Source organism: Dendrobates tinctorius, unplaced genomic scaffold (genome assembly GCF_039654945.1).
Source record: "Dendrobates tinctorius isolate UK_male_01 unplaced genomic scaffold, ASM3965494v1 ptg000003l, whole genome shotgun sequence".
Lineage (NCBI taxonomy): Eukaryota > Metazoa > Chordata > Amphibia > Anura > Dendrobatidae > Dendrobates > Dendrobates tinctorius.
In genome coordinates this window covers 103,012,812-103,038,830 of record NW_027361671.1, presented here as the reverse complement: position 1 = coordinate 103,038,830, position 26,019 = coordinate 103,012,812, and the positions used below count along the sequence as shown (strand labels likewise).

Genomic DNA, 26,019 nt, shown 5'->3' with positions numbered 1-26,019 from the left:
TAGAAATTAGACTTGACAGGTACATCCAAATGAAATCCAGTTTCAATAATTTCATTATTTGAGAAATCACTTTCTTTAGACATGTTATCATCTTTGGAGTTTGATATCTGATTTGATTCTTTTAATAAGAAATGTCGTTTTAATGTTAATTTCCTAATAAATACTTGTAGGTCTAGGAAAAGATCAAAGTCATTGGTTTTATGCATAGGACAGAAAGTTAAACCTTTGGAGAGAACTTTCTTCTCTTCTGTTGTGAGGAGATATGAAGATAGGTTAAAAATATTATTTTCATAGTTATTTTTGCTTTTATTTCTTATTTTACTTTCCCTTTCTTTTTTTCTCCCCCCTCTGCTTCCTCTAAAGGACCTTTTTTCTTTTTCCATTTTTTGGAGAAAAAAAGTTTTTTATATCTTTGATCTGTGTACTTTTCAGTGCTCGTGGCAAAAAAGGAACAGTGGCTGTATTATTTGTGTTGGAATTGTCAATTAAAATCAATTCACTGTTGATTGTATTAGATAAATCATTATCATAAATAGAAAAATCCAATAGTGATATCGGTGTGGATTCAGGAAATTCTATAAGTGCCGGTGATGCAATTTCTATCGGAGTGGGTGTAATAATTTTACTCATATCTGTGTTCGGATTTATTGTGTCAATAAGATTACTGTTGATTTTATTTTCATTTAATCGTTTCATTTGTTCCTTAATGCTCTCAAGGTGGTTAATAGCTTCAACAAGCGGTGCCGTCATTTTAGTGGTCTTAATAGGTGGTGGTTTTAAAAAAATATTTTTATCTATATCTCCATTTGTCATCACTTCAATATTAGTAACAGTTTTTTTGCTCATATTTTTCATATCACATTCATTATTACCATCCACAGTACCTCTTTTATTATTAACAGTCTCTACCGTTTTAGTAGAATTTACTACCTCTATTGGATTCACTGTTGCTTTGTTTTTAATATTATTATCAATATTCTCCACTGGTATAGTGATATCCATTTTAGCAGAGACAGTCTCATTTTTATTCTTATTTTTTTCATTTTTTTCATTCATTTTCCTATAGTCTTCCCTATCTCTCTGTAGTTTTTTTGATTTTTTAAGAATTGTTTCATGCTCTATTTGCATAATATGTGTTATAACATTCGAGTTGATTTTTTTAAACTCTGGATGTTTCAAAAAAGGACTCAATTTATTGGATAGATCTAGTACCTTACTTGTTGCTAGTTCTGCAAGTTTAGATCGTTTTTTGTATAAAAGTAGGATCATCCTGTGCATACAATTGTTTAAATTAGTGTCCCATTGTTGCGTGAATTCTGGGTCATTGTCAAAAGGAGAGTCAAAGACTAACCTTAGTCCACGTGGACAAATGTTCTCCTCTAGATAGATTGATAAAAAGCGAGCATCCAGGCTGTAATGCAGTTCCTCCTTGATAGCTTCTTTTAAGTTCAAAAAGATTTTTCGAAAAGTCCTAGTTTCTTCTTCACTAAATGAATTAGTGCTATCTTCTATGTGGTTCGAAAATCCAATGTTGCCAATAGTTTGCAGGATCAGTCTTTCCCTCGAAGAAAGTCTGCTTTGAAAGTATTCCATTCTGTCTCAAAGGAACGGACCCTCTGCTGCTGCACGTTCCTATACACCGGCGGCGCTTTCCAGGAACCGTCAGAGAAATTCCAAAGTGTCAAAACTAAAGGAACACAAAGAGCGCAATAGGGTCTTATCCGGGTTAATGCTGGAAAAGTAATTTAGATTATACTCACCCTTTTTAGGAGAGGTTCAAGCATGTAGGATCAGTAATCTGCTTGCTGCACGTCCAAAGGTCAGCTCTGTGACCGCTTACACATCAGATTTTGGAATAAATTCTCGGACTTTTGTGCGCTGCCAGATAAATTCACCAATCCAATATTTAGGAGAAAGATTAATTCATTTATTTCCCAACGCGTTTCGAAATGTATACCATTTCTTCATCAGGGGATGACAATATATGATCAAACAGAACTGTCACAGGTTATATACAGCATGATTTCAAAAAGCGGCGCCAAAAAGGTCACATGTCATCTGGTGCAAATGTCAGGGTTCAAAGTATCACAGTTGAACTAATGCACTAATTAATCTCAATTCATTAAAAGCAATGTTTTTATTATAGAAAAAAATGGAGAAAAGAAAAAAGAGAAGAAAAGAAGACCGAAAGAAAAAAATATATATATTAAAAAAACGAACTCATGACATCTAAAAAAACTTTTTGGCAAAGAAATGTATATCTTAGTGCACTGAACCACGGTCAGGTCATACCTGGCAGAGAGGGAGAAAAAGGACTAGTGGAGAAAAGATAAAATGTTATAATTAAAAATGATATGTATAATTTATTTGACAATAAAGGAAGCTTCCTTTTGCTTTTTTTAAAAAATGTATGAATCACCAATTAAAAAAAATATATATATGTGTCCGTGGATACTGCAATTGATTATAGAAAACTCTCACACGTCACTTGAAAAGGAGTCGTTGGTTTCATTCACAAATATTCAGAATATCTGATAGTAAGAGGGCAAAGACACTGACTACGAAGAACTTGCGTAGCGTTCGATGAAGGAAACCAGGATCGCTACCCGTATTGTCCCTCATACAGAGGGAGAGAAAGATAAAGGAGGGGAAAAGGAAAAAAACCACTCCTCTTCAATACAGGAAAAATAACACTATTTTCTACAGAAAAAATAAAAACATGCATATAAAAATATATAGTAAAAATATATAAAGGAATAAATTAATTCATCCACATTATAGAAATAAAATACATGAAAAGCAAAAGGAAGCTTCCTTTATTGTCAAATAAATTATACATATCATTTTTAATTATAACATTTTATCTTTTCTCCACTAGTCCTTTTTCTCCCTCTCTGCCAGGTATGACCTGACCGTGGTTCAGTGCACTAAGATATACATTTCTTTGCCAAAAAGTTTTTTTAGATGTCATGAGTTCGTTTTTTTAATATATATATTTTTTTCTTTCGGTCTTCTTTTCTTCTCTTTTTTCTTTTCTCCATTTTTTTCTATAATAAAAACATTGCTTTTAATGAATTGAGATTAATTAGTGCATTAGTTCAACTGTGATACTTTGAACCCTGACATTTGCACCAGATGACATGTGACCTTTTTGGCGCCGCTTTTTGAAATCATGCTGTATATAACCTGTGACAGTTCTGTTTGATCATATATTGTCATCCCCTGATGAAGAAATGGTATACATTTCGAAACGCGTTGGGAAATAAATGAATTAATCTTTCTCCTAAATATTGGATTGGTGAATTTATCTGGCAGCGCACAAAAGTCCGAGAATTTATTCCAAAATCTGATGTGTAAGCGGTCACAGAGCTGACCTTTGGACGTGCAGCAAGCAGATTACTGATCCTACATGCTTGAACCTCTCCTAAAAAGGGTGAGTATAATCTAAATTACTTTTCCAGCATTAACCCGGATAAGACCCTATTGCGCTCTTTGTGTTCCTTTAGTTTTGACACTTTGGAATTTCTCTGACGGTTCCTGGAAAGCGCCGCCGGTGTATAGGAACGTGCAGCAGCAGAGGGTCCGTTCCTTTGAGACAGAATGGAATACTTTCAAAGCAGACTTTCTTCGAGGGAAAGACTGATCCTGCAAACTATTGGCAACATTGGATTTTCGAACCACATAGAAGATAGCACTAATTCATTTAGTGAAGAAGAAACTAGGACTTTTCGAAAAATCTTTTTGAACTTAAAAGAAGCTATCAAGGAGGAACTGCATTACAGCCTGGATGCTCGCTTTTTATCAATCTATCTAGAGGAGAACATTTGTCCACGTGGACTAAGGTTAGTCTTTGACTCTCCTTTTGACAATGACCCAGAATTCACGCAACAATGGGACACTAATTTAAACAATTGTATGCACAGGATGATCCTACTTTTATACAAAAAACGATCTAAACTTGCAGAACTAGCAACAAGTAAGGTACTAGATCTATCCAATAAATTGAGTCCTTTTTTGAAACATCCAGAGTTTAAAAAAATCAACTCGAATGTTATAACACATATTATGCAAATAGAGCATGAAACAATTCTTAAAAAATCAAAAAAACTACAGAGAGATAGGGAAGACTATAGGAAAATGAATGAAAAAAATGAAAAAAATAAGAATAAAAATGAGACTGTCTCTGCTAAAATGGATATCACTATACCAGTGGAGAATATTGATAATAATATTAAAAACAAAGAAACAGTGAATCCAATAGAGGTAGTAAATTCTACTAAAACGGTAGAGACTGTTAATAATAAAAGAGGTACTGTGGATGGTAATAATGAATGTGATATGAAAAATATGAGCAAAAAAACTGTTACTAATATTGAAGTGATGACAAATGGAGATATAGATAAAAATATTTTTTTAAGACCACTAAAATGACGGCACCGCTTGTTGAAGCTATTAACCACCTTGAGAGCATTAAGGAACAAATGAAACGATTAAATGAAAATAAAATCAACAGTAATCTTATTGACACAATAAATCCGAACACAGATATGAGTAAAATTATTACACCCACTCCGATAGAAATTGCATCACCGGCACTTATAGAATTTCCTGAATCCACACCGATATCACTATTGGATTTTTCTATTTATGATAATGATTTATCTAATACAATCAACAGTGAATTGATTTTAATTGACAATTCCAACACAAATAATACAGCCACTGTTCCTTTTTTGCCACGAGCACTGAAAAGTACACAGATCAAAGATATAAAAAACTTTTTTTCTCCAAAAAATGGAAAAAGAAAAGGTCCTTTAGAGGAAGCAGAGGGGGGAGAAAAAAAGAAAGGGAAAGTAAAATAAGAAATAAAAGCAAAAATAACTATGAAAATAATATTTTTAACCTATCTTCATATCTCCTCACAACAGAAGAGAAGAAAGTTCTCTCCAAAGGTTTAACTTTCTGTCCTATGCATAAAACCAATGACTTTGATCTTTTCCTAGACCTACAAGTATTTATTAGGAAATTAACATTAAAATGACATTTCTTATTAAAAGAATCAAATCAGATATCAAACTCCAAAGATGATAACATGTCTAAAGAAAGTGATTTCTCAAATAATGAAATTATTGAAACTGGATTTCATTTGGATGTACCTGTCAAGTCTAATTTCTATCCCATTGAAAATAAGGGTCATTTTTTGAATGTATTTAATGATGTTGTACAAAAGAAATTTAAAGAAATTACCTCTATTAAAGACAAATATCACTATAAAAATAATTTGAATAGGGGCGAAAAATTGGCATTACAGGCATTGAAGACTAATACTGATATTATAATTCGGTCAGCAGATAAAGGAGGAGGGATAGTTATTCAGAACAGATCTGATTATTGTAATGAAGCAATGAGAATATTATCCGATGAAAAATATTATAGCAAAAACTCATTTGATATCATCCCAAGAATAAAACTAAACTATGATATATTAATCCAGGAGGGCAAAAAAACGAACATTTTTAATAAAAAGGAATTAAAATTTCTTACTGTTCAAAATTCACGAATTCCTTTCTTTTATCACCTACCAAAAATTCATAAGAGTTTAGTAAACCCCCCAGGGAGACCGATTATTTCAGGGATAGGTTCTTTAACGAGCAACCTATCCCATTATATCGATAGAATTATGGTGACTAATGTTCCACTTTTAAAAAGCTACATTAGAGATTCTACTCATCTTATCCAATGTCTACAGCAAATTCAATGGAAATCAGGCTATCTTTTACTCACTATGGATGTGTCCTCACTATATTCAAATATATCACACAACTTGGGGTTAGCCTGTTTTAACAAGATTTTAGTAAGAGACAATAGGTTGTCTAAAGATCAAAAGAAGTTTTTATTAAAAGGCATGGATTTTATTTTGAGAAATAATTATTTTACATTTGATGGATATTTATACCACCAGAAGCTCGGGACCGCGATGGGCTCGAAGGTCGCACCTACATATGCAAATATTTTTATGGGGGTTTTTGAAGAATTTTATATTTTTAATACCAAGTGGTGCAATAATTTAATCATGTATAAGAGATTTATTGACGACCTTTTCTTTATCTGGGATAACTCTGATAGTAGCATTAATAACTTTATTCATGACATTAATAACAGTAACTGGGGACTATCATTTTCCTCAGTTTATGAACATGAGAGTATTAATTTTTTAGATATAACTATTTTTATCAAGGACAACACCATTTTAACCAAAACCTTTTTTAAAAATGTGGATATTAATAGTTATATTCCCTTTGATAGTGGACATTATGGAAAATGGCTGAGGAATATCCCAGAGAATCAGTTTAAGAGGATTAGAAAAAATTGTTCTAGCTTTGAGGACTTCAAAGATCAGGCTGATATTTTAAAAAATAGGTTCATGGATAAAAAATACCCCAATAATCTGATCAAAAGTGCTTATAATAGATGTGTCAATATACCACAAGACACTCTCATTTATGGACAAAAAATAGTCAAACCCGATAATAAAAAATTCATGACAAATTTTATTACTCAATATTGTGCCGAACACACAAGAATACGGAAAATTTTGTGTGATAATTGGTATATACTTTTAAATGATCCTATATTGCAAAAATTTCTACCTAATAATCCAGGAATAACTTTCAGAAGGGCACCAACTATTAAGGGATTGGTGGCCCCTAGTCGACAAAAAACTGAATTAACATTGAATCCAATTCAGGCCCCTTTGAAAGGGATTTATAAATGTGGAAGGAGAAATTGTCTCTGTTGTAATATTATTACTCATAGAGAAAAATCTGTAAAATCATCTACCACCAATGAAATTTTTCCTATAAAGAATTATTTGAGTTGCACTACGGAATTTGTGATATATCTTATTGAGTGTGGGTGCGGAAAACAATATGTTGGAAGAACAACCCAACCGCTACATTTAAGGGTTAACTCGCATAGATGTAACATCAAAAAAGGTTTTTTACAACATGGTCTTTCTAGACATTTCACTATAAAACATAATAAGGATCCAAGTGGACTAAAAATTAGCCCAATTGAACATATTCCTGTTAATTTTCCTGACAGGATAGGGCAATTAAATAGAAAAGAAGTATTTTGGATCTATAGGTTAAATAAGCTCAAGCCATTTGGTTTAAACGAAATTTCAGAGGTTTTTCTTTAGAATAGAATAAATTTGATGATTTTCTCTTTTAATAATTTTTAATGATGCATGTACCTGTTATTCAGAATTAATTTTATCTAATCTGGTATGTTTTAACCCCTTTTTTATGTGCGACTTTTTATTCCATGTATTTTATTTCTATAATGTGGATGAATTAATTTATTCCTTTATATATATTTACTATATATTTTTATATGCATGTTTTTATTTTTTCTGTAGAAAATAGTGTTATTTTTCCTGTATTGAAGATGAGTGTTTTTTTTCCTTTTCCCCTCCTTTATCTTTCTCTCCCTCTGTATGAGGGACAATACAGGTAGCGATCCTGGTTTCCTTCATCGAACGCTACGCAAGTTCTTCGTAGTCAGTGTCTTTGCCCTCTTACTATCAGATATTCTGAATATTTGTGAATGAAACCAACGACTCCTTTTCAAGTGACGTGTGAGAGTTTTCTATAATCAATTGCAGTATCCACGGACACATATATATATTTTTTTTAATTGGTGATTCATACATTTTTTAAAAAAAGCAAAAGGAAGCTTCCTTTATTGTCAAATAAATTATACATATCATTTTTAATTATAACATTTTATCTTTTCTCCACTAGTCCTTTTTCTCCCTCTCTGCCAGGTATGACCTGACCGTGGTTCAGTGCACTAAGATATACATTTCTTTGCCAAAAAGTTTTTTTTAGATGTCATGAGTTCGTTTTTTTAATATATATATTTTTTTCTTTCGGTCTTCTTTTCTTCTCTTTTTTCTTTTCTCCATTTTTTTCTATAATAAAAACATTGCTTTTAATGAATTGAGATTAATTAGTGCATTAGTTCAACTGTGATACTTTGAACCCTGACATTTGCACCAGATGACATGTGACCTTTTTGGCGCCGCTTTTTGAAATCATGCTGTATATAACCTGTGACAGTTCTGTTTGATCATATATTGTCATCCCCTGATGAAGAAATGGTATACATTTCGAAACGCGTTGGGAAATAAATGAATTAATCTTTCTCCTAAATATTGGATTGGTGAATTTATCTGGCAGCGCACAAAAGTCCGAGAATTTATTCCAAAATCTGATGTGTAAGCGGTCACAGAGCTGACCTTTGGACGTGCAGCAAGCAGATTACTGATCCTACATGCTTGAACCTCTCCTAAAAAGGGTGAGTATAATCTAAATTACTTTTCCAGCATTAACCCGGATAAGACCCTATTGCGCTCTTTGTGTTCCTTTAGTTTTGACACATTCACCAGTATCAGACATCCATCATCATACACACAACTTCAGCAATAAGTCTCTATACTAACGCATGGCCGTGCGGCCATGCGACTCTTTTATAGCAGCGTCCTTCCGGGACCTTCCTAGTGGTCCAGTGGGAGCAGTAATAGGACCTGAGCATGTGACCTCAGGACTCCAATGAGAGGACTTCCCACGGGCATGCTCAGTGGGCCGAAAGAAGGACTTAGTCTCAAGAGCTGCACGCAGCTGGCTATTGCAGGTTACTATAGCTGAACCCTGATTGACAGAAGTAAACAAGCCAACAGTAGTAGACTGAGCAAGATGCCGGGAACGACGTCTTTGCTGAGCAGGCTCCTCTGCGGCCGGTGAGAAATGGGAGACCGCAGAAGGCAAGGCTCGGGATTCCTCCTGTGCAGAGGCAGGAACCCGACGCCTAACAGTCATCTGCAAAACACTTTTGAACAATTGATTTTGCTACAGACATCGATGCACATGTAAAGGTATGTAGTGTCTCGGACGTCACAATGTAAACTATAACAGTTGTTTCTTAGCCCCTTATTGCCAGCTGCTGGAATAGTAGGTCCAATGGCAGTATCCCCCCTTTGAGGTGGGCTCCGGCAGTGAGCCAACCTCAAAGCCACGGCATGTCAGCTGTTTCTAACAGCTGACATGTGCCCACAATTGGCACGAGCGGAATCGCGATCCGCTCGCTCCTATTAAGTAGTTAAATGCATTTAAATGCACTTCCGGACTATCCATCACGTGATTGAGGGTCATTGCTGCGTTGCCATCACAACCAGAGGTCTCCTTGAGACCTCTATGGTTGCTGATGGCAGATTGCTATGAGCGCCACCCTGTCGTCGGCACTCATAGCAAGCCTGTAATTCTGCTGCATAGAGGTGATCTGAGCATCACCTATATGTAACAGAGCTGATCGTGCTATGGCAGCTTCTAGCCTCCCATGGAGGCTATTGAAGCATGCCAAAAGTTTAAAAAAAAAAAGTGTTTAAAAATATAAAAAAATTAAAAAAGAAGTTCAAATCACCCCCCTTTCGTCCCAATCAAAATAAAACCATAAATCAAAAAATAAAAAAAAAATCAAACCTACACTTATTTGGTATCGCCGCGTTCAGAATCGCCTGATCTATCTATAAAAGAAAAAAAAAAAGAATTAACCTGATCGCTAATCAACGCCAGAATGAGGTTTTTTTAGTCGCAGCGACATTGCATTAAAATGCAATAACAGGCAATCAAAAGAACCGTATCTGCACATAAGTGGTATAATTAAAAATGTCATCTCGGCACGCAAAAAATAAGTCCTCACCCAACCCGAGATAATGAAAAATGGAGGTGCTACGGGTCTTGGAAAATTGCGCAATTGTTGTTTTTTTTTTTTTAGCAAACTTTGGAATTTTTTTTCACCACTTAGATGAAAGAAAACCTAGACATATTTGGTGTCTATGAGCTTGTAATGACCTGGAGAATCATAATGGCAGGTCAGTTTTAGCATTTAGTAAGCCTAGCAAAAAAGCCAAACAAAAAACATGTGTGGGATTGCACTTTTTTTTGCAATTTCACCGCATTTGGAATTTTTTTCCTGTTTTCGAGTACATGACATGGTAAAACCAAGGGTGTCGTTCAAAAGTACAACTCGTCCCGCAAAAAAATAAGCCTTCACATGGCCATATTGACGAAAAAATAAAAGAGTTATGGCTCTGGGAAGAAAGGGAGCGAAAAATGAAAAATTGAAAAAAAAGAAGCTCCGGTCATGAAGGGGTTAAAAACCTTACGTGATACAGACTTTTGGAGCACATATTCGCGTTCAGCATTATCATAGTCTATAAGGTACAATAACATTTTCTCAGGGGGCAAGAACTTCCCTGAAATTTGTTGCACAGTGTAATGTACCACACACAGACTGGCATCAGCGTGACAAGATGTCCTGAAGACAGATCAGGTCCAAAGATAAACAGCAAGAGACGTGTGCGGCCGGCACGCTTATTCTATCTATAATCATAGCAATAACGTTCAGTCAGCTAAGGCTCTGTACACACGGGTCACTTGAGGGGGATTCTGCTCTTCTAGCACTTGGAGGCTTTGTATATGGACACCGCAAAGTAGTCTAGGTAAATCTGCGCTCCAGGAGACAAATGGCGCTCCGTTCCTCCCGAGTCTCACCATGTGGCTAAGCAGTACTGTACTCAGGGTATGGGGTATTTCTACATTCAGCAGAAATTTTGTGAGAAATGTTGCCATTTTAACCCTTTTCCCTGTGTGAAAATGTAAAATCTGGGGCTAAAACAAAATTTTTGTGGTAAAAATGTTATTAGGTTTTTGTTTCATTGAAATTGCAACAGACGGCAACTTCTACAAGGCAGCTGTACAATCTAGTATGATAAAGAAGTTACACAAACATCCTGTGCTTTGTGGCCTGTTTTGAGGAATAGATCGTGGAGTACATGTTGTAAGTACAGTAATTGTACATTTCCAAGGTGAATTTTTTTTTCTTTCTCTGCAGTTCTGAATATTTCTTAGTGCTTGATTTCCTGCATTTTCTTCCTTAGGGAAGCTATACATTTACATATACAGATAAAGGTGAGATCACAAGCATTGTGGCATCTTATCTTCTTGGAGCGATCGATAAGAACACCGTCCAACAGAGCTTCCAGATACGTTTCATTGAGGTACAAAATGCTGGATTTTTATTTAAAAGGAGTGTGTCATCAGCAAATGACCTATTGTTTAAATCAAGCTTTTTGGTTTATTTTTTACAGATTTTTGGGAGTAATTTTTAAATTTTCCATGTCCCTATCACTAAAAAAAGAAAAAATAAGTCCCCACACCCTGAAAAGCCTCATATTAAACTAATACTTCCAGTTGTAACAATATGCTGGATTATCGCCTCTATATACACATGTATAAGGTAACACAGGATCGTACTATTCACAATATGTGATGGTCACAGCTTATTTCCTTTTCCATGGACAATGTCTGATGCACAGGTCACAGAGAACGCCTAGAGTACTCCCCCATTCAAGGCCATAAGTCCTTGTGGCTGAATGAATGCTGTTAACAGCAGCTCAGACTAAATGGCAGCCCTCATAGGTAGGTACAGATAATAAAATAAATGCATAATGCATCTACCATTAAACATTTAAATATCTATATATATATATATCTATATATATATATATATCTATATATATATATATATATATATATATATATATATAGTGGGGCAAAAAAGTATTTAGTCAGTCAGCAATAGTGCAAGTTCCACCACTTAAAAAGATGAGAGGCGTCTGTAATTTACATCATAGGTAGACCTCAACTATGGGAGACAAACTGAGAAAAAAAAATCCAGAAAATCACATTGTCTGTTTTTTTTTTTCCTTTTATTTGCATATTATGGTGGAAAATAAGTATTTGGTCAGAAACAAAATTTCATCTCAATACTTTGTGATATATCCTTTGTTGGCAATGACAGAGGTCAAACGTTTTCTGTAAGTCTTCACAAGGTTGCCACACACTGTTGTTGGTATGATGGCCCATTCCTCCATGCAGATCTCCTCTAGAGCAGTGATGTTTTTGGCTTTTCGCTTGGCAACACGGACTTTCAACTCCCTCCAAAGGTTTTCTATAGGGTTGAGATCTGGAGACTGGCTAGGCCACTCCAGGACCTTGAAATGCTTCTTACGAAGCCACTCCTTCGTTGCCCTGGCGGTGTGCTTTGGATCATTGTCATGTTGAAAGACCCAGCCACGTTTCATCATCAATGCCCTTGCTGAAGGAAGGAGGTTTGCACTCAAAATCTCACGATACATGGCCCCATTCATTCTTTCATGTACCCGGATCAGTCGTCCTGGCCCCTTTGCAGAGAAACAGCCCCAAAGCATGATGTTTCCACCACCATGCTTTACAGTAGGTATGGTGTTTGATGGATGCAACTCCGTATTCTTTTTCCTCCAAACACGACAAGTTGTGTTTCTACCAAACAGTTCCAGTTTGGTTTCATCAGACCATAGGACATTCTCCCAAAACTCCTCTGGATCATCCAAATGCTCTCTAGCAAACTTCAGACGGGCCCAGACATGTACAGGCTTAAGCAGTGGGACACGTCTGGCACTGCAGGATCTGAGTCCATGGTGGCGTAGTGTGTTACTTATGGTAGGCCTTGTTACATTGGTCCCAGCTCTCTGCAGTTCATTCACTAGGTCCCCCCGCGTGGTTCTGGGATTTTTGCTCACCGTTCTTGTGATCATTCTGACCCCACGGGGTGGGATTTTGCGTGGAGCACCAGATCGAGGGAGATTATCAGTGGTCTTGTATGTCTTCCATTTTCTAATTATTGCTCCCACAGTTGATTTCGTCACTCCAAGCTGGTTGGCTATTGCAGATTCAGTCTTCCCAGCCTGGTGCAGGGCTACAATTTTGTTTCTAGTGTCCTTTGACAGCTCTTTGGTCTTCACCATAGTGGAGTTTGGAGTCAGACTGTTTGAGGGTGTGCACAGGTGTCTTTTTATACTGATAACAAGTTTAAACAGGTGCCATTACTACAGGTAATGAGTGGAGGAAAGAGGAGACTCTTAAAGAAGAAGTTACAGGTCTGTGAGAGCCAGAAATCTTGATTGCTTGTTTCTGACCAAATACTTATTTTCCACCATAATATGCAAATAAAATGAAAAAAAACCAGACAATGTGATTTTCTGGATTTTTTTTCTCAGTTTGTCTCCCATAGTTGAGGTCTACCTATGATGTAAATTACAGACGCCTCTCATCTTTTTAAGTGGTGGAACTTGCACTATTGCTGACTGACTAAATACTTTTTTGCCCCACTATATATATATATATATATGGTAAGAATCTAGGCATTTAAGGCACACACTACTTCTGGACTGCCCATAGAATATAAGCTTCTGGGCAGCCCATACATTACTTTGCCTTTACGTTATAAAAGTCAGTTCAGTATAAGCAGCATACACCAGACCCTGCCTCTGTGGGGGGCTTTTAGCAGGCTGTCAGACACAGCCAAACTCCCCCACAGAGAAGCTCAACATGGTTTATTTTATAGAACTATGTACATAGGACTGAACTAGCGCTTGTGTATACAGATTAGGAAATACTGACCATTCTTCATCTTCCAGACCCAGTGAACATGTGATCACTTGGGCGGTTATTGCAGAGGGAGCTGCATGCAGCAAATCTTAATGATTTACGTGCCCAAGTGGCATTCCGCGTGACAGAAGATTCCACTGACAACTGTTAGTACCCTCACTAATAGCATGCCAAGGCGTGTAAGTGTGTATTTCTGCTTCATGTGGTGTCCATGTTTGATACTGAATATATTGAGATATTTTGTTTCCATTTTATCATCATTTGTGTATCAGCAATATGTCTATCCATTCTGTGATGCCATAATTCCATAATTTCCTTTATTGGTCTTGCAACTTCACTGTTGAGGAGTTCGTGTATAAATACATATATACAGAGGGTGAAAGAAGTATTGAACAAGTCACCAATTTTCCAAGTAAATATTTTTATAATGGTGCTGTATTGACCTGAAATTCTCACCAGAAGTCGGTAACAACTCATCCAATCCACACTGGCAAAGAAATCACACCATAGATGTCCATAAATTAAGTTATGTGTAATAATGAGAAATGACACAGGAAAAGAATATTGAATACACTTACTGAAATGTATTTAATATTTTGTACAAAAGCCTTTGTTGGCGATGACAACTTCAGGATGACTCCTGTATACAGAAACTAATTGCATGTGTAATTTTAATAATAATAATAATTATTATTATTTTTACATAGCACTAACATATTCCACAGCGCTTTACAGTTTGCACACATTATCATCACTGTCCCCGATGGGGCTCACAATCTAAATTCCCTATCAATATGTCGTTGGAATGTGGAAGGAAACCCACGCAAACACGGAGAGAACATACAAACTCCTTGCTGATGTTGTCCTTGGTGGATTCGAACCCAGGACTCCAGCGCTGCAAGGCTGCAGTTCTATCCACTGAGCCACCGTGCTGCCATTTTGGCCCATTCTTGCACACAAACACACTTCAAATCCTGAAGGTCCTGAGGGCTCCTTCTATGAACTCGAGCTTTGGTTCCTTCCATAAATTTTCCATTACATTCAGGTCAGGTGATTGGCTGGGCCATTCAAGCAGCTTTATTTTCTTTCTCTGAAACCAACAGTTTCCTTAGCTGTGTGTTTGGGATCATTGTCTTGCTGAAATGTCCACCCTCATTGTTTCATCTTCATCATCTGGTATATTGCCAGCAGATTTCTTTCAAGAATGTCTCTGTACATTTGTCCATTCAGCCTTCCTTCAATTATATGAAGTTTGCCAGTCCCCTATGCTGAAGAATAGCCTCACACCTTGATGTTCCCAACATCAAACTTCAATTTTAGGGTTTTTTGGGTTAATATGCAGTGCCTTTTGACTTCCAAAACATGTGTTTATTATGGCATCCAAAGAGTTCAATTTTGGTCTCATGGAGGTTGAGCGCATTACTTATTGTTTTCTTTGAAACAATTGTACCTGCTGATTCCAGATCTTTCTATAGTTTGACACAGGTGGATTTTGCTCAACTCTGGTGATACCACCTAGTTGTGGCCAGATTATGGTGAAATTATGTTCTTTCCACTTTCAAATTATGGCTCCAACAGTGCTCACTGGAACCTTAAGTACAGGGTGGGCCATGTATATGGATACACTTAAATAAAATGGGAATGGTTGGTGATATCATCTTCCTGTTTGTGGCACATTAGTATATGGGAGGGGGGGAAACTTTTCAAGATGGGTGGTGACCATGGCGGCCATTTTGAAGTCGACCATTTTGGATCCAACTTTATTTTTTTCAATGGGAAGAGGGTCATGTGACAAACTTATTGAGAATTTCACAAGAAAGACAATGGTGTGCTTGGTTTTGACGTAACTTTATTCTTTCATGAGTTATTTACATGTTTATGACCACTTATAAAATGTGTTCAAAGTGCTGCCCATTGTGTTGGATTGTCAATGCCCGCACCCATTAATTAGTTAAATCTCGCTGTCAAACGCTGACAGCGGGCATTTAACTAGTACTTCCGGCGACTGGGTGGAAATGAGCGCATCGCCGACCCCCGTCACGTGATCGGGGGTCAGCGACGCGTTGCCATGACAACTAGAGGTCTCATAGAGACCTATATGGTTGTTGCCAGCAGATTGCTATGAGCGCCACCTTGTAGTTGGCGCTCATAGCAATGCTTTATTTCTGCTACATATAGGCGATCTGAGCATCGCCCATATGTAGCAGAGCCGATCAAGTATGGCATGCTTCTAGCCTCCTATGGAGGCTATTGAAGCATGCCAAAAGTAAAAAAGTGTTTAAAAATAAAATGAAAAAAAAACATAACTCACCCCCCTTTCGCCCCAATCAAAATAAAACAAAAAAAAAAAAATCAAACCTACACATATTTGGTATCGCCATGTTCAGAATCGCCCGATCTATCAATAAAATAAAAGGATTAAGCCGATCACTAAACGGCGTAGCGAGAAAAAAAATCAAAATGCCAGAATTAATTTTTTTTTTGGTCGCCGCGACATTGCATTAAAATGCAATAACGGACGATCAAAAGAGCGTATCTGCACAAAAGTGGTATCAATAAAAACGTCAGCCCAGCATGCAAAACTTAAGTCCTCACCCAACCCAAGATCCCAACAAATAGAGACGCTACGGGTCTCAGAAAATTGCGCTTTTTTTTTTTTTAGCAAATGTTGGAATTTTTTTTCACCACTTAGATATAAAAGAACCTAGACATGTTTGGTGTCTATGAACTCGTAATGACCTGGAGAATCATAATGGCAGGTCAGTTTTTGCATTTAGTGAATGTAGTAAAAAATCCAAACAAAAAAAACAAGAGTGGAATTGCACTTTTTTTGAAATTTCACCACACTTGGAATTTTTTTCCTGTCTTCGAATACACGACATGGTAAAACCAATGGTGGTGTTCAAAAGTACAACTCGTCCCTCACATGGCCATATTGACGGAAAAATAAAGTTATGGCTCTGGAAAGAAGGGGAGACGAAAAAAGCTCTGGTCATTAAGGGGTTAATAGATATGACGCGATAGATCTGAAATCTTAGAAATGTGTGTAATGTCTTTTATATCAGTAAATGTAGCGATTATGGCTTAATAGTTGCAACTTTGAGCTTCTGTCTGGACGCTGTACAGCTAAACATGCAAGAGATCTAGGGAGTATAGTGTACAGGAGAATGACTGCTCCAGTGCTTGTCCGCTCGCCTGAGATAACAAGTGATTACCATAATAGAAAGGATTAGTGTTTATATAATTTCTCCTGTGAAATCATTAACCCAACATAGAAACAGTTGCTGATTGCGCATAGTCGTCGGAACAGATTGTGTCTGATGTAAATACTGTTTTCTGATATGAAAGGAATGGGAACATGAATGCAACATGGTCAACATTGCCTTATTGACCTAAGTTTTTGCTTTGTATCAGTCACATGCAGCACTAACCCTCTGTTCTGTTACAGAATGGCACGGCACCCGCCCCCATCAGTGGAAATCCAGGCTACGTATTTGGGCTACCCGTGGTTGCTGGCTTTAGATTGCCACAATATCCTTTTTGAATATGGTGTTTGACTATGGTTTTATAGGGTCACATATCTGGGGTTTTGCATCCAACTCTATTGTTCTGTTGTTTATACATATTAATATGTAGGGTTTGTCTTGTGAAGAAAACCAACCTTTTAGTAGAATCTGGTGTGCTGCTTGTTTTAGCCATATATTCTCCTGAAAACGGTGACGGCAGGGAAAATTAGACATAATTTGGTTTATCAAAATGAATGGTGAACTGTGTAAACTAAGAACGGGCTGTATCCGCTAGAGCAAAGGCACATCCTATGCGGCGGCTCTCCATAGTGACTCACGGAGGGGGTACCAAACAGGTTTCGATCACCGAAAGCTGCTACTGGCTCAGGTGCGGTGGACACCATTTTCAAATGGATTTTTTTTATACTATCAGGATAACGTCAAACACATTAATTATTAATACAGTGAACAAGCAATTATGCTGCAGCGCAGGTGCCACGGCTTAAATCAAGCCTTGGATCGCTTCTATAGCTGCACTCTAGGTTGAGATACAGCATAGTAAATTCCCCACCCTTTCCCTTGATTTTAGCTACTGTGAAAGAGGCCAGGGGTCAGCAGGAGAGCTGACTGTTTCCTGTCCCTGTGTACTGTGTATTACACCAACAAAAAGTACAAAAAAAGTAAAAAAATAAAAATAAAAAAAAAACTCCTGTAAATCATTTATTTTAATTGTAAATCCTTTATTATCGGGAAAAAACCCCCCTACATATAGTTAGAATCTGAGTTTGTACCATCCTGAGCTACAAAACTAGCTAGACGCATGATCACCCAATGAACGCCATAAAATTAGGGCAAAAGTGCATTTTTGGTCACTACTCCCCCCCCCCCCCCCCCACCAAAAAAGGAAATGAAAAACAATCAATAAGTCACGAACCGAAAAATTATACCAACTAAAATTACTGATAATCCCACATAAAACAAACTCTCATACACCTTTGGTTACCCAAAAAGTAAAAAAAAGCTGTGGCCCTCAGAATATGACGGCACAGACCAAAAATTTTTGGGGTGGAGTTAAAGTGAGATTTTGCAAGAAATTAATAAAGTATAAATGAACTATGCATAGTTGGTATTGCCATGACAATAACAGCCACAAACTATGATATTATGCATCCCACCCAGTAAAACCGTAAATATTACTGCACATAAAAACAATGTTTTTTGTTTGAAAAAATATTGCAAAAATGCAATATAAATAAACTATTTACATTTTGTATCACCATGTTTGTTAATGTCCAAATTTATAAATTAAGCATGCCATTTATTCATAAAAAAAACCTGTGCTTTGTCACCTTGTCTCAAAAAAGATGGAATAAAAAGTGATGAAAAAGCCATATATACCCCAAATATACCCAAAAGAAACTACATCTTGTCCAAGAAAAAAAAAATTATAAGTCCCCATCCAGTTTCGTCAACTGTAAACTAAAAAGTTTGTCGCTCACTATATGACAACACCAAAATATTGTTTTCTTTAGAAATAATTTTTCTTGTTCAAACCTAGAAAAATATAATTAAAGCTACATAAATTTTTATAATGGGAAAAAAAAGGAAGATAGATGCACAAAAGAGAATAAATCTCAATTCTATGAAGAAATGATAGAAAGATGGCTGGAAGGAATCCTGTTATCCTGCAACAGGAATAAACGAGTCATAATCCGTCATTACAATGAGATCAGGGTAAATCCACAAAGTCTTCAAATATAACTGACGTATTCATGAATTTGTGAGGCATAATATGAGATGTGCAATATTATAACCATGATGTAAGAGTTAAGTAAACAATACATTACCTAATGATGGTGAAAGTGACCAGATAGAGACCGACGTAACAGCCGTGCCTCCTGACCTCAACGGTGTTTCGTTTCTTCCGGACGCTTATACACTTTTTGCCAGTTTCAATAGACCACAAAGGACTAAAAAACATATATTTTTTAATTTTTTGCATTTTTTGGGGGTGGGGAATCTTTAAAATCTTTATGGAAGTATATTTTATTACTTTTTATCTCTTATGAACAAATGTGTCCTTAACGTTATATAAATCTGGGATTATTCAGAGCACCAATAGGTTTGGGCAATTGACTTTGCTTAAGAGCTCAAATGACCAAAACTGTTTAGCAGAAGAAGGAAGCAGGACTCCGGTGTTATTTGGTTACAACATGATGTCTGGATGCAAACTCAGGTAAGCAGATTTCATTTACAGGTTTTTCTGAATGCCACTCCAGACAAGACTGCCTTCTTTATTAGGAAATGTAACTTGGGTTTAAATCATGGAAAAGAGTCTAAATTATTGTGCCTTCTTCACCCTTAACCTCCACAAAAAGGTAAGCTATTTCCCCATATGGTGTCTTCAGGTGGTTTCCTCGGGAATAGTATGTTAGCAACAGACTATTGCTAACAGGAGCGCAGACGGCCAGTCTGTGGATTGCGATGCGAACCTCAGGCATAGGGCAGCCTGACTGAATTGCTGACACCGGCAGAGGTGTGGGCAAGGGTGAATATGCATTTGGCATTAACATACTTGTGACCAGCTTGCACACAATACATTTTGCCAGGGCTTACAGCAACACAATGAGGCAACGTACAAAAATAAAAGTTACATATTCTGAAAGGACTACCTAAACTCTATTTCAGGATACTATTAGTAGGATGCGCAAAAATTGACCTGACAGATTCCCTTTAATGTGGTTTTGAATACATTGAGAGGAGCAGTTTGTAAAATGGGGCACCAGCTTCCATTAATTAGCCCCTTGTGATGAGATCACAAGGCACCGATAGTTTACCATTGCAGCCAGGAACCTGCTGAATGCCCTGTTGGTGCCATCTTGTTACTCTTGCGAAGCTCAGCCATAGGTGGAGCGTCATAAGAGACCGCAATTTTTACTATATACTACGAAGAGAGTCTCGGCAGGAGAAATTTCACCAATGGAATGTATTGCACTCTGTGAATCCGCAAGGTTCAGTGAACACATGCAGATTTACCTGCGTTCAATAGACAGCAGTGCTTTGGACACAGCGAACATGCCCTGCATCTAAAACTCTGCTGCTTCCAGACCGTGTGCCCCCGGCCTACGGGGACTAAAGAATAAAGCAAAGCAAATGAATTTTTTTAAAATAAAAAATATAAAGTAAACATTCGAATCACTCCACCTTTCCCTCTTACCTCCATTCATCCATCACAGATCTTTAACCCCTTCACGCCGCAGCCCTTTTTAGTTTTTGTTTCCAGGTCACCACCTGACAGCACCCTGGAGGACGTCCTTCTCATCCGTAGTGGGACAGGAAACCACGAGAGTTTAAAAGGATCCTCCCCCTACCATCCCTCAGTGTTTTTCCTGTCCCACTGCGGATAGGAACGACGAGAGTATCCGACAGTTCCTTGCAGATGGTCAGGATCGGGGGGCACAGCCTTTTCCCTTCCTGCCAGGAGATATCTGCAGCTGACACCCGACAGAGGGTCCCTCAGCTGCTCCCGGAGGCCGGGGTCGCTTCCTCCTGACGGGGGCTCTCGACCCTGGACGCCACCACTGCAGCCGCCTCTGGAGAGCCTTCCAAGCCCACAAGCGGTCCACCAGCAGCTACAGGGCCTTCCCCGCCTGTCCCGGAGAGTTCGTGCCGGAGGAGAGGCGGACCGGAGGTAACATGCGCGCATCACGGACCGGGGAAAGCCGCCCCACCGGAGGATGCGCAGCCCGGGGCGCGCGTCGCAGGGCGTGCGGCGCAGGCCGGGGAGCGCGTCACCGGCAGGAGCACGTCACTTCCGGTCGCGTCATTGGCTGGGACGCGTCAAGGCGCCACTAAGGCCTCAGACAGCGACCGGTCAGTACCACACACAGCAGCGGTATAGGCCCGCCAGTGAGGTGGGCAGGCCTCCGGAGGAGCAGGTCGGCAGCAGCACAGTGGTACGCAGGCTCTACTCCAGAGGGGCCAGGTGCAGAGAGCCAGGAGGCCCGTCATAGCTTATGGATGTGTATTTCCACAGTGGCAGCAGCGGCGGTTTCCATCACTTCGAGAAGATTGAGGACCAGGCTAAGACTGAGGCGGGAGCAGAGAGCCAGGGTCATATGAGTAACCTCTGAAAGAGGTCACTGCAGAGCCCGTAAGGATAGACCCCACAGAACCCCTTGTTTTGTATGTTCTAGGGGGGAGCCTCAACCTCTGAGAGAAAGGAACCTAAACGGAAAGATAAAAAGTGTCCAGTTTGCGCTAAGAAGCTGAAGGACACGTGGCAAAAGACCCTCTGTGACGCCCGTGCAAGGCGTGTAGTGGGGGAGGAACAGGCTACCTTCATGTCTAACATGAGAGCGATAATCAGGGAGGAAGTACAGGCCTCGATATCCGGTCTAACCACTCCCCAGACCCCACAGCCGAATCCCCAGTTATCCAGGAAAAGACAGAGGGAGTCGGATACGTCATCCGAAGACATTATATCCGAGTCTGACGCAGAGGAAGAAGAGATCAGTGGCCGACGCCTCAGTAGAATCAGTTAGATTCACGGCCAGAAGCCAGGCCTTATCCAACACAGCCAGAAGAGCTATCTGGCTTAAGGCGACATGCAGTCAAAAAATAAACTGTGCTCAATTCCCTTCTCGGGAGGCAGGGTCTTCGGGCCCGTACTCGACGACATCTTAGTGAAGGCGTCAGACGAAAAAAAGGGGTTCGAAGAGAAACGTAAAAGATACCAGCCCTTTTGTAGACCCCGTTACAACCAGAGAACGGACTACAGGGGGAAGGGGAAATCAGGTCGATGGAGCTACGCCAAAGGAGGCGAGGGTAGAAATAGGAACAGAGAACATCTTTTCCGGCCCAGGGTCCAGCTCCTGGAAGAAATGACCCCCCCTAGAGTAGGGGGGCGATTGCTCAAATTCTCGGGAGAATGGCAGAAAGTCACCTCCAGCCCCTGGGTATTACAGGTCATCTCGAAGGGGTACAAAATAGAGTTCAACTCCCTGCCCCCGAACAGATTTTTAGTAACCAGTTCTCGCCTCAGTTCAGCTTCCCCCATGTGGTTGGACATTCAAGATCTCTTAGACATAGATGCGGTGACTCCGGTTCCCGCTCCGGAGGAAGGCAGAGGACACTACTCGAGCCTCTTCATGATAAAAAAAACCTTCGGGGGAAACCCGAACTATAATAAACCTCAAACCCCTAAACAAATGGGTAACTTACAGGCGCTTCAAAATGGAGTCGATAAAATCTACGATTCCTCTTCTAGGGAAGGGCGTGGTAATGTGCACGTTAGATCTAAAAAACGCGTATTACCATGTCCCTATCCACCCGGATCACCAAAGGTACCTCAGGTTCGCGGTCGAAAGAGACGGCACAATATACCACTATCAATTTTGCTGCCTACCCTTCGGCCTAGCATCAGCACCGAGGGTCTTCACAAAAATGATAGAGGTAGTGGCCCACCTAAGGGCCCGAAACATCACGGTGGTCCCGTATTTAGACGACTTCCTGATTATAGCCGATTCAGTAACCCAGCTCAGGGTCGACTGTCAATCCTCAATCTCCACGCTGCAGAATTTAGGATGGGTCATAAATTGGTCAAAGTCAGATCTTATTCCCAAACCCAGAATAAACCCAGAATAAAATTCTTGGGGGTCATGTTAGACTCGGAAAGGAGTGTGTCTTATCTACCAGCCGAAAAGCAGACCTCGATACCGGAGAAAATTCGTCAGTTCTCAAAGAGTTGGGTATCGGTCAGAGACGCAATGAGAGTCCTGGGGCTGATGACTTCTTGCATTTCCTGTGTCAGATGGAGTCAGTTCCACTCCCGTGACCTGCAATACACGGTCCTAGCGTCCTGGGACAGAAAACAGTCCTCACTGGACAGCAAGATACGGTTAACCCACCGGGCCAGAAAATCGCTACTATGGTGGACTGTGCCGAGAAACCTAAAGATGGGTGTCTCTTGGGTTCAGACCCCAGAGGTGGTAGTGACAACGGATGCAACTCTATTCGGCTGGGGCTGACACGTCGCAGGAAAGTACTACCAGGGGCGATGGAGTCCGGAGGACAGCAGAAGATCCTCTAACGTCAGAGAATTACATGCGGTCTGGAAAGTGCTGCTTGTTGCCGGGTCTCACGTGAAGAACAAACACGTCAAAATTCTGTCGGACACCACCACAACAGTGGCCTTTCTCCGTCACCAAGGCGGACCAAGACATCCAACACTCCAGGCCTTAACAGATCAGATTTTCAGATGGGCAGAGAATGAGGTCCTCTCATTCACAGCCGTGCATCTGGAGGGCTCCCGGAACCAGATCGCAGACTTCCTCAGCAGGAGAAGGATAACTGCAAGAGACTAGGAGCTCAACGACGAGGTGTTAAGCAGCCTGTGCAACCGTTGGGGACAACCAACGGTAGACCTGTTCGCGGACAAAGTGAATGCAAAACTCAGGACCTTCTACTCCCTGAACCCCCTGGGAAATCCGGCAGGAATAGATGCCCTATCACAATCCTGGAGCAGGGGCCTGTTGTACGCTTTCCCGCCTCTAGCGCTCATTCCACGAGTCCTCAGGAAAATCTGCGAGGACAGAGCCAGCGTCATGTTGGTAGTTCCCTACTGGCCAAGAAGAAGTTGGTTTCCCCTGCTCAGAAAGCTGGCGGACGAGGAACCCGTTCTCCTACCAAGAAGGAAAGATCTCCTCCATCAAGGTACGGTCCTACATCAAAAACCAGAAGCCTTCCAGCTGTCAGCCTGGATCCTGAGCGACAGATCCTAAAGTCATCTCTACCCTACAAGCAAGTAGGAAACCCGTGACCGCGGCAATATATAATAAAATCTGGAAAAAATTCTGCAGCTTCTGTGGAGAGGAGACAGTCGGAACTGACCAGCCTGACATCCCGAAAATACTCGACTTCTTACAGGAGGGGTTCAGGAAAGGCCTTAGACCCAGTACTCTGAGAGTGCAGATAGCAGCCTTGAGCGTGTTCTACGACTCAGCTCTGTCGGCACACCCGTGGGTAGCCCGGTTCTCAAGAGCGGTACAGAGACTTAAACCTTTAATTAGAAAGAGCATACCACCTTGGGACCTCACCCTAGTCCTCAATATGCTATGCAAGCAGCCATATCAGATAGGGGCAGAAATGAGCTTGGGTAATCTCTCTTTCAAAACAGCTTTTTTAGTGGCAGTCACCTCAGCCAAGAGGTTGGGAGAACTGCAGGCCTTATCGACCCGGGATCCCTACTTACAGTTGTTTAGTGACCGCTTAGTCTTAAGACTCGACCTGGGCTTCCTTCCCAAAGTTGTCTCAAACTCCAACATGAATCAGGAGGTAGTACTCCCTTCTTTTTTCCAGTCTCCCAAGCATAGCAGAGAAAAAGCCTACCATAACTTGGATGTAAGGGAAACTGTACTCGGGTATCTGGACGCAACCAGACCCTGAAGGCAGGATAGCAACCTCTTCGTCCAATACAGTGGTCCTAACAAGGGGAAGAAGGCGTCAAAATCGACAATAGCAAGGTGGATTAGATCCACTATTAGCATAGCCTACAGAGCACAGGGTCAGATTCCCCCAGGGAACCTTAGAGCCCACTCAACCAGAGCCATGGCGGCATCATGGGCAGAAAGGGGGGGGCTTCGGCAGAACAGATCTGCAGGGCAGCGTCTTGGACCAGTCTTAGTACTTTCTCCAAGCACTATAAACTAGACATAGCATCCACACAGCTTGCATTTGGGAGAAAAGTACTCCACGCAGTAGTCCCGCCCTAGAACCAATATACTTTGATACTTCTCTAGGGTGCTGTCAGGTGGTGACCTGGAAAACGGTATTTAGACCTACCGGTAATTGTGTTTCCAGGAATCCATCCTGACAGCACTGTTAGAGCCCTCCCGATAATACTTTCCATACAACTGTGATGCAACATGTGTATGAAGAATGTTGTTTAAATAAAGTCTATATTTGCATCCATCCAGAGGTGTTACTTTGTGAAATCACTGAGGGATGGTAGGGGGAGGATCCTTTTAAACTCACGTGGTTTCCTGTCCTACTATGGATGAGAAGGGAGTCCTCCAGGGTGCTGTCAGGATGAATTCCTGGAAACACAATTACCGGTAGGTCTAATTACCGTTTTTTCGCTCTCCTTCCTAGAGCCATAACTTTTATTTTTCCGTCAATATGGCCATGTGAGGGCTTGTTTTTTGTGGGCCGAGTTGTTCTTTTGAACACCACCATTGGTTTTACCATATTGTACTCGAAAACGGGAAAAAAAATCCAAGTGTGGTGAAACTTTAAAAAATTCTACAACTGTGTTTTGGATTTTTTTTTTTTTTTTTTACCATTTTCACCAAATGCTAAAACTGACCTGCCGTTTTGATTCTCCAGGTCATTACAAGTTTATAGGTGTAAAACGGAGGACCGGGCTGCCATGGCTGCTGTAGTGCCGGGTCCGGAACTGCTGGGGCTGCATCTCCGGTTGCTGGAGGGAATGCAATTGCAGCCGGAGCGAGCCAGTAACCTGGGTGGAGGGCGTGGCCAGGGAGAGTAAGTAAAAAGGTGTCTGCGTGGGAACAGAGAGGGGCTTCCTGCCAGAACGCCGAGTAGATGCAGATTGCAGCCGCAGTTAGGAGAGTGATAGGCCGCAGCATGTGAGATGCACCCATACCTGCGGGTGCGCAGGGGAACGTGTCTCCATTTTCCGTGATCTGGGACTGGGTGACTGCTTAATTTTTGCGTGCCGAACTGACGTTTTTAATTATACCATTTTGGTGCAGATACGATCTTTTGATTGCCCATTATTGCATTTTAATACAATGTTGCGGCGACCAAAAAAATGTTAAGTCTGGTGTTTTGACTTTTTTTTCGCTACGTCGTTTGCAGATTGGATTAATTCTTTTTATATCTTGATAGATTGGGAGATTATGAACACGGCGATACCAAATGTGTATTTTTAATTTTTT

General features: G+C 40.0%; 1 protein-coding gene across 6 annotated transcripts in view; it reads left to right on the top strand.

Annotated features, from left to right (window-relative positions):
* The window catches only part of TCTN1 (tectonic family member 1), a 135,922-nt gene that overhangs the window by 40,606 nt on the left and 69,297 nt on the right, over positions 1-26,019 (top strand). For 5 of the 6 annotated variants that reach the window (XM_073565432.1, XM_073565373.1, XM_073565411.1 and 2 more), the window contains exons 9-11: positions 11,003-11,122; positions 17,002-17,086; positions 19,157-19,295. In XM_073565432.1, the coding sequence (XP_073421533.1) occupies positions 11,003-11,122; positions 17,002-17,086; positions 19,157-19,295 (344 nt within the window). The remainder of the gene's footprint in view (positions 1-11,002; positions 11,123-17,001; positions 17,087-19,156; positions 19,296-26,019) is intronic. The other variant, XM_073565423.1, reaches the window with a different exon arrangement.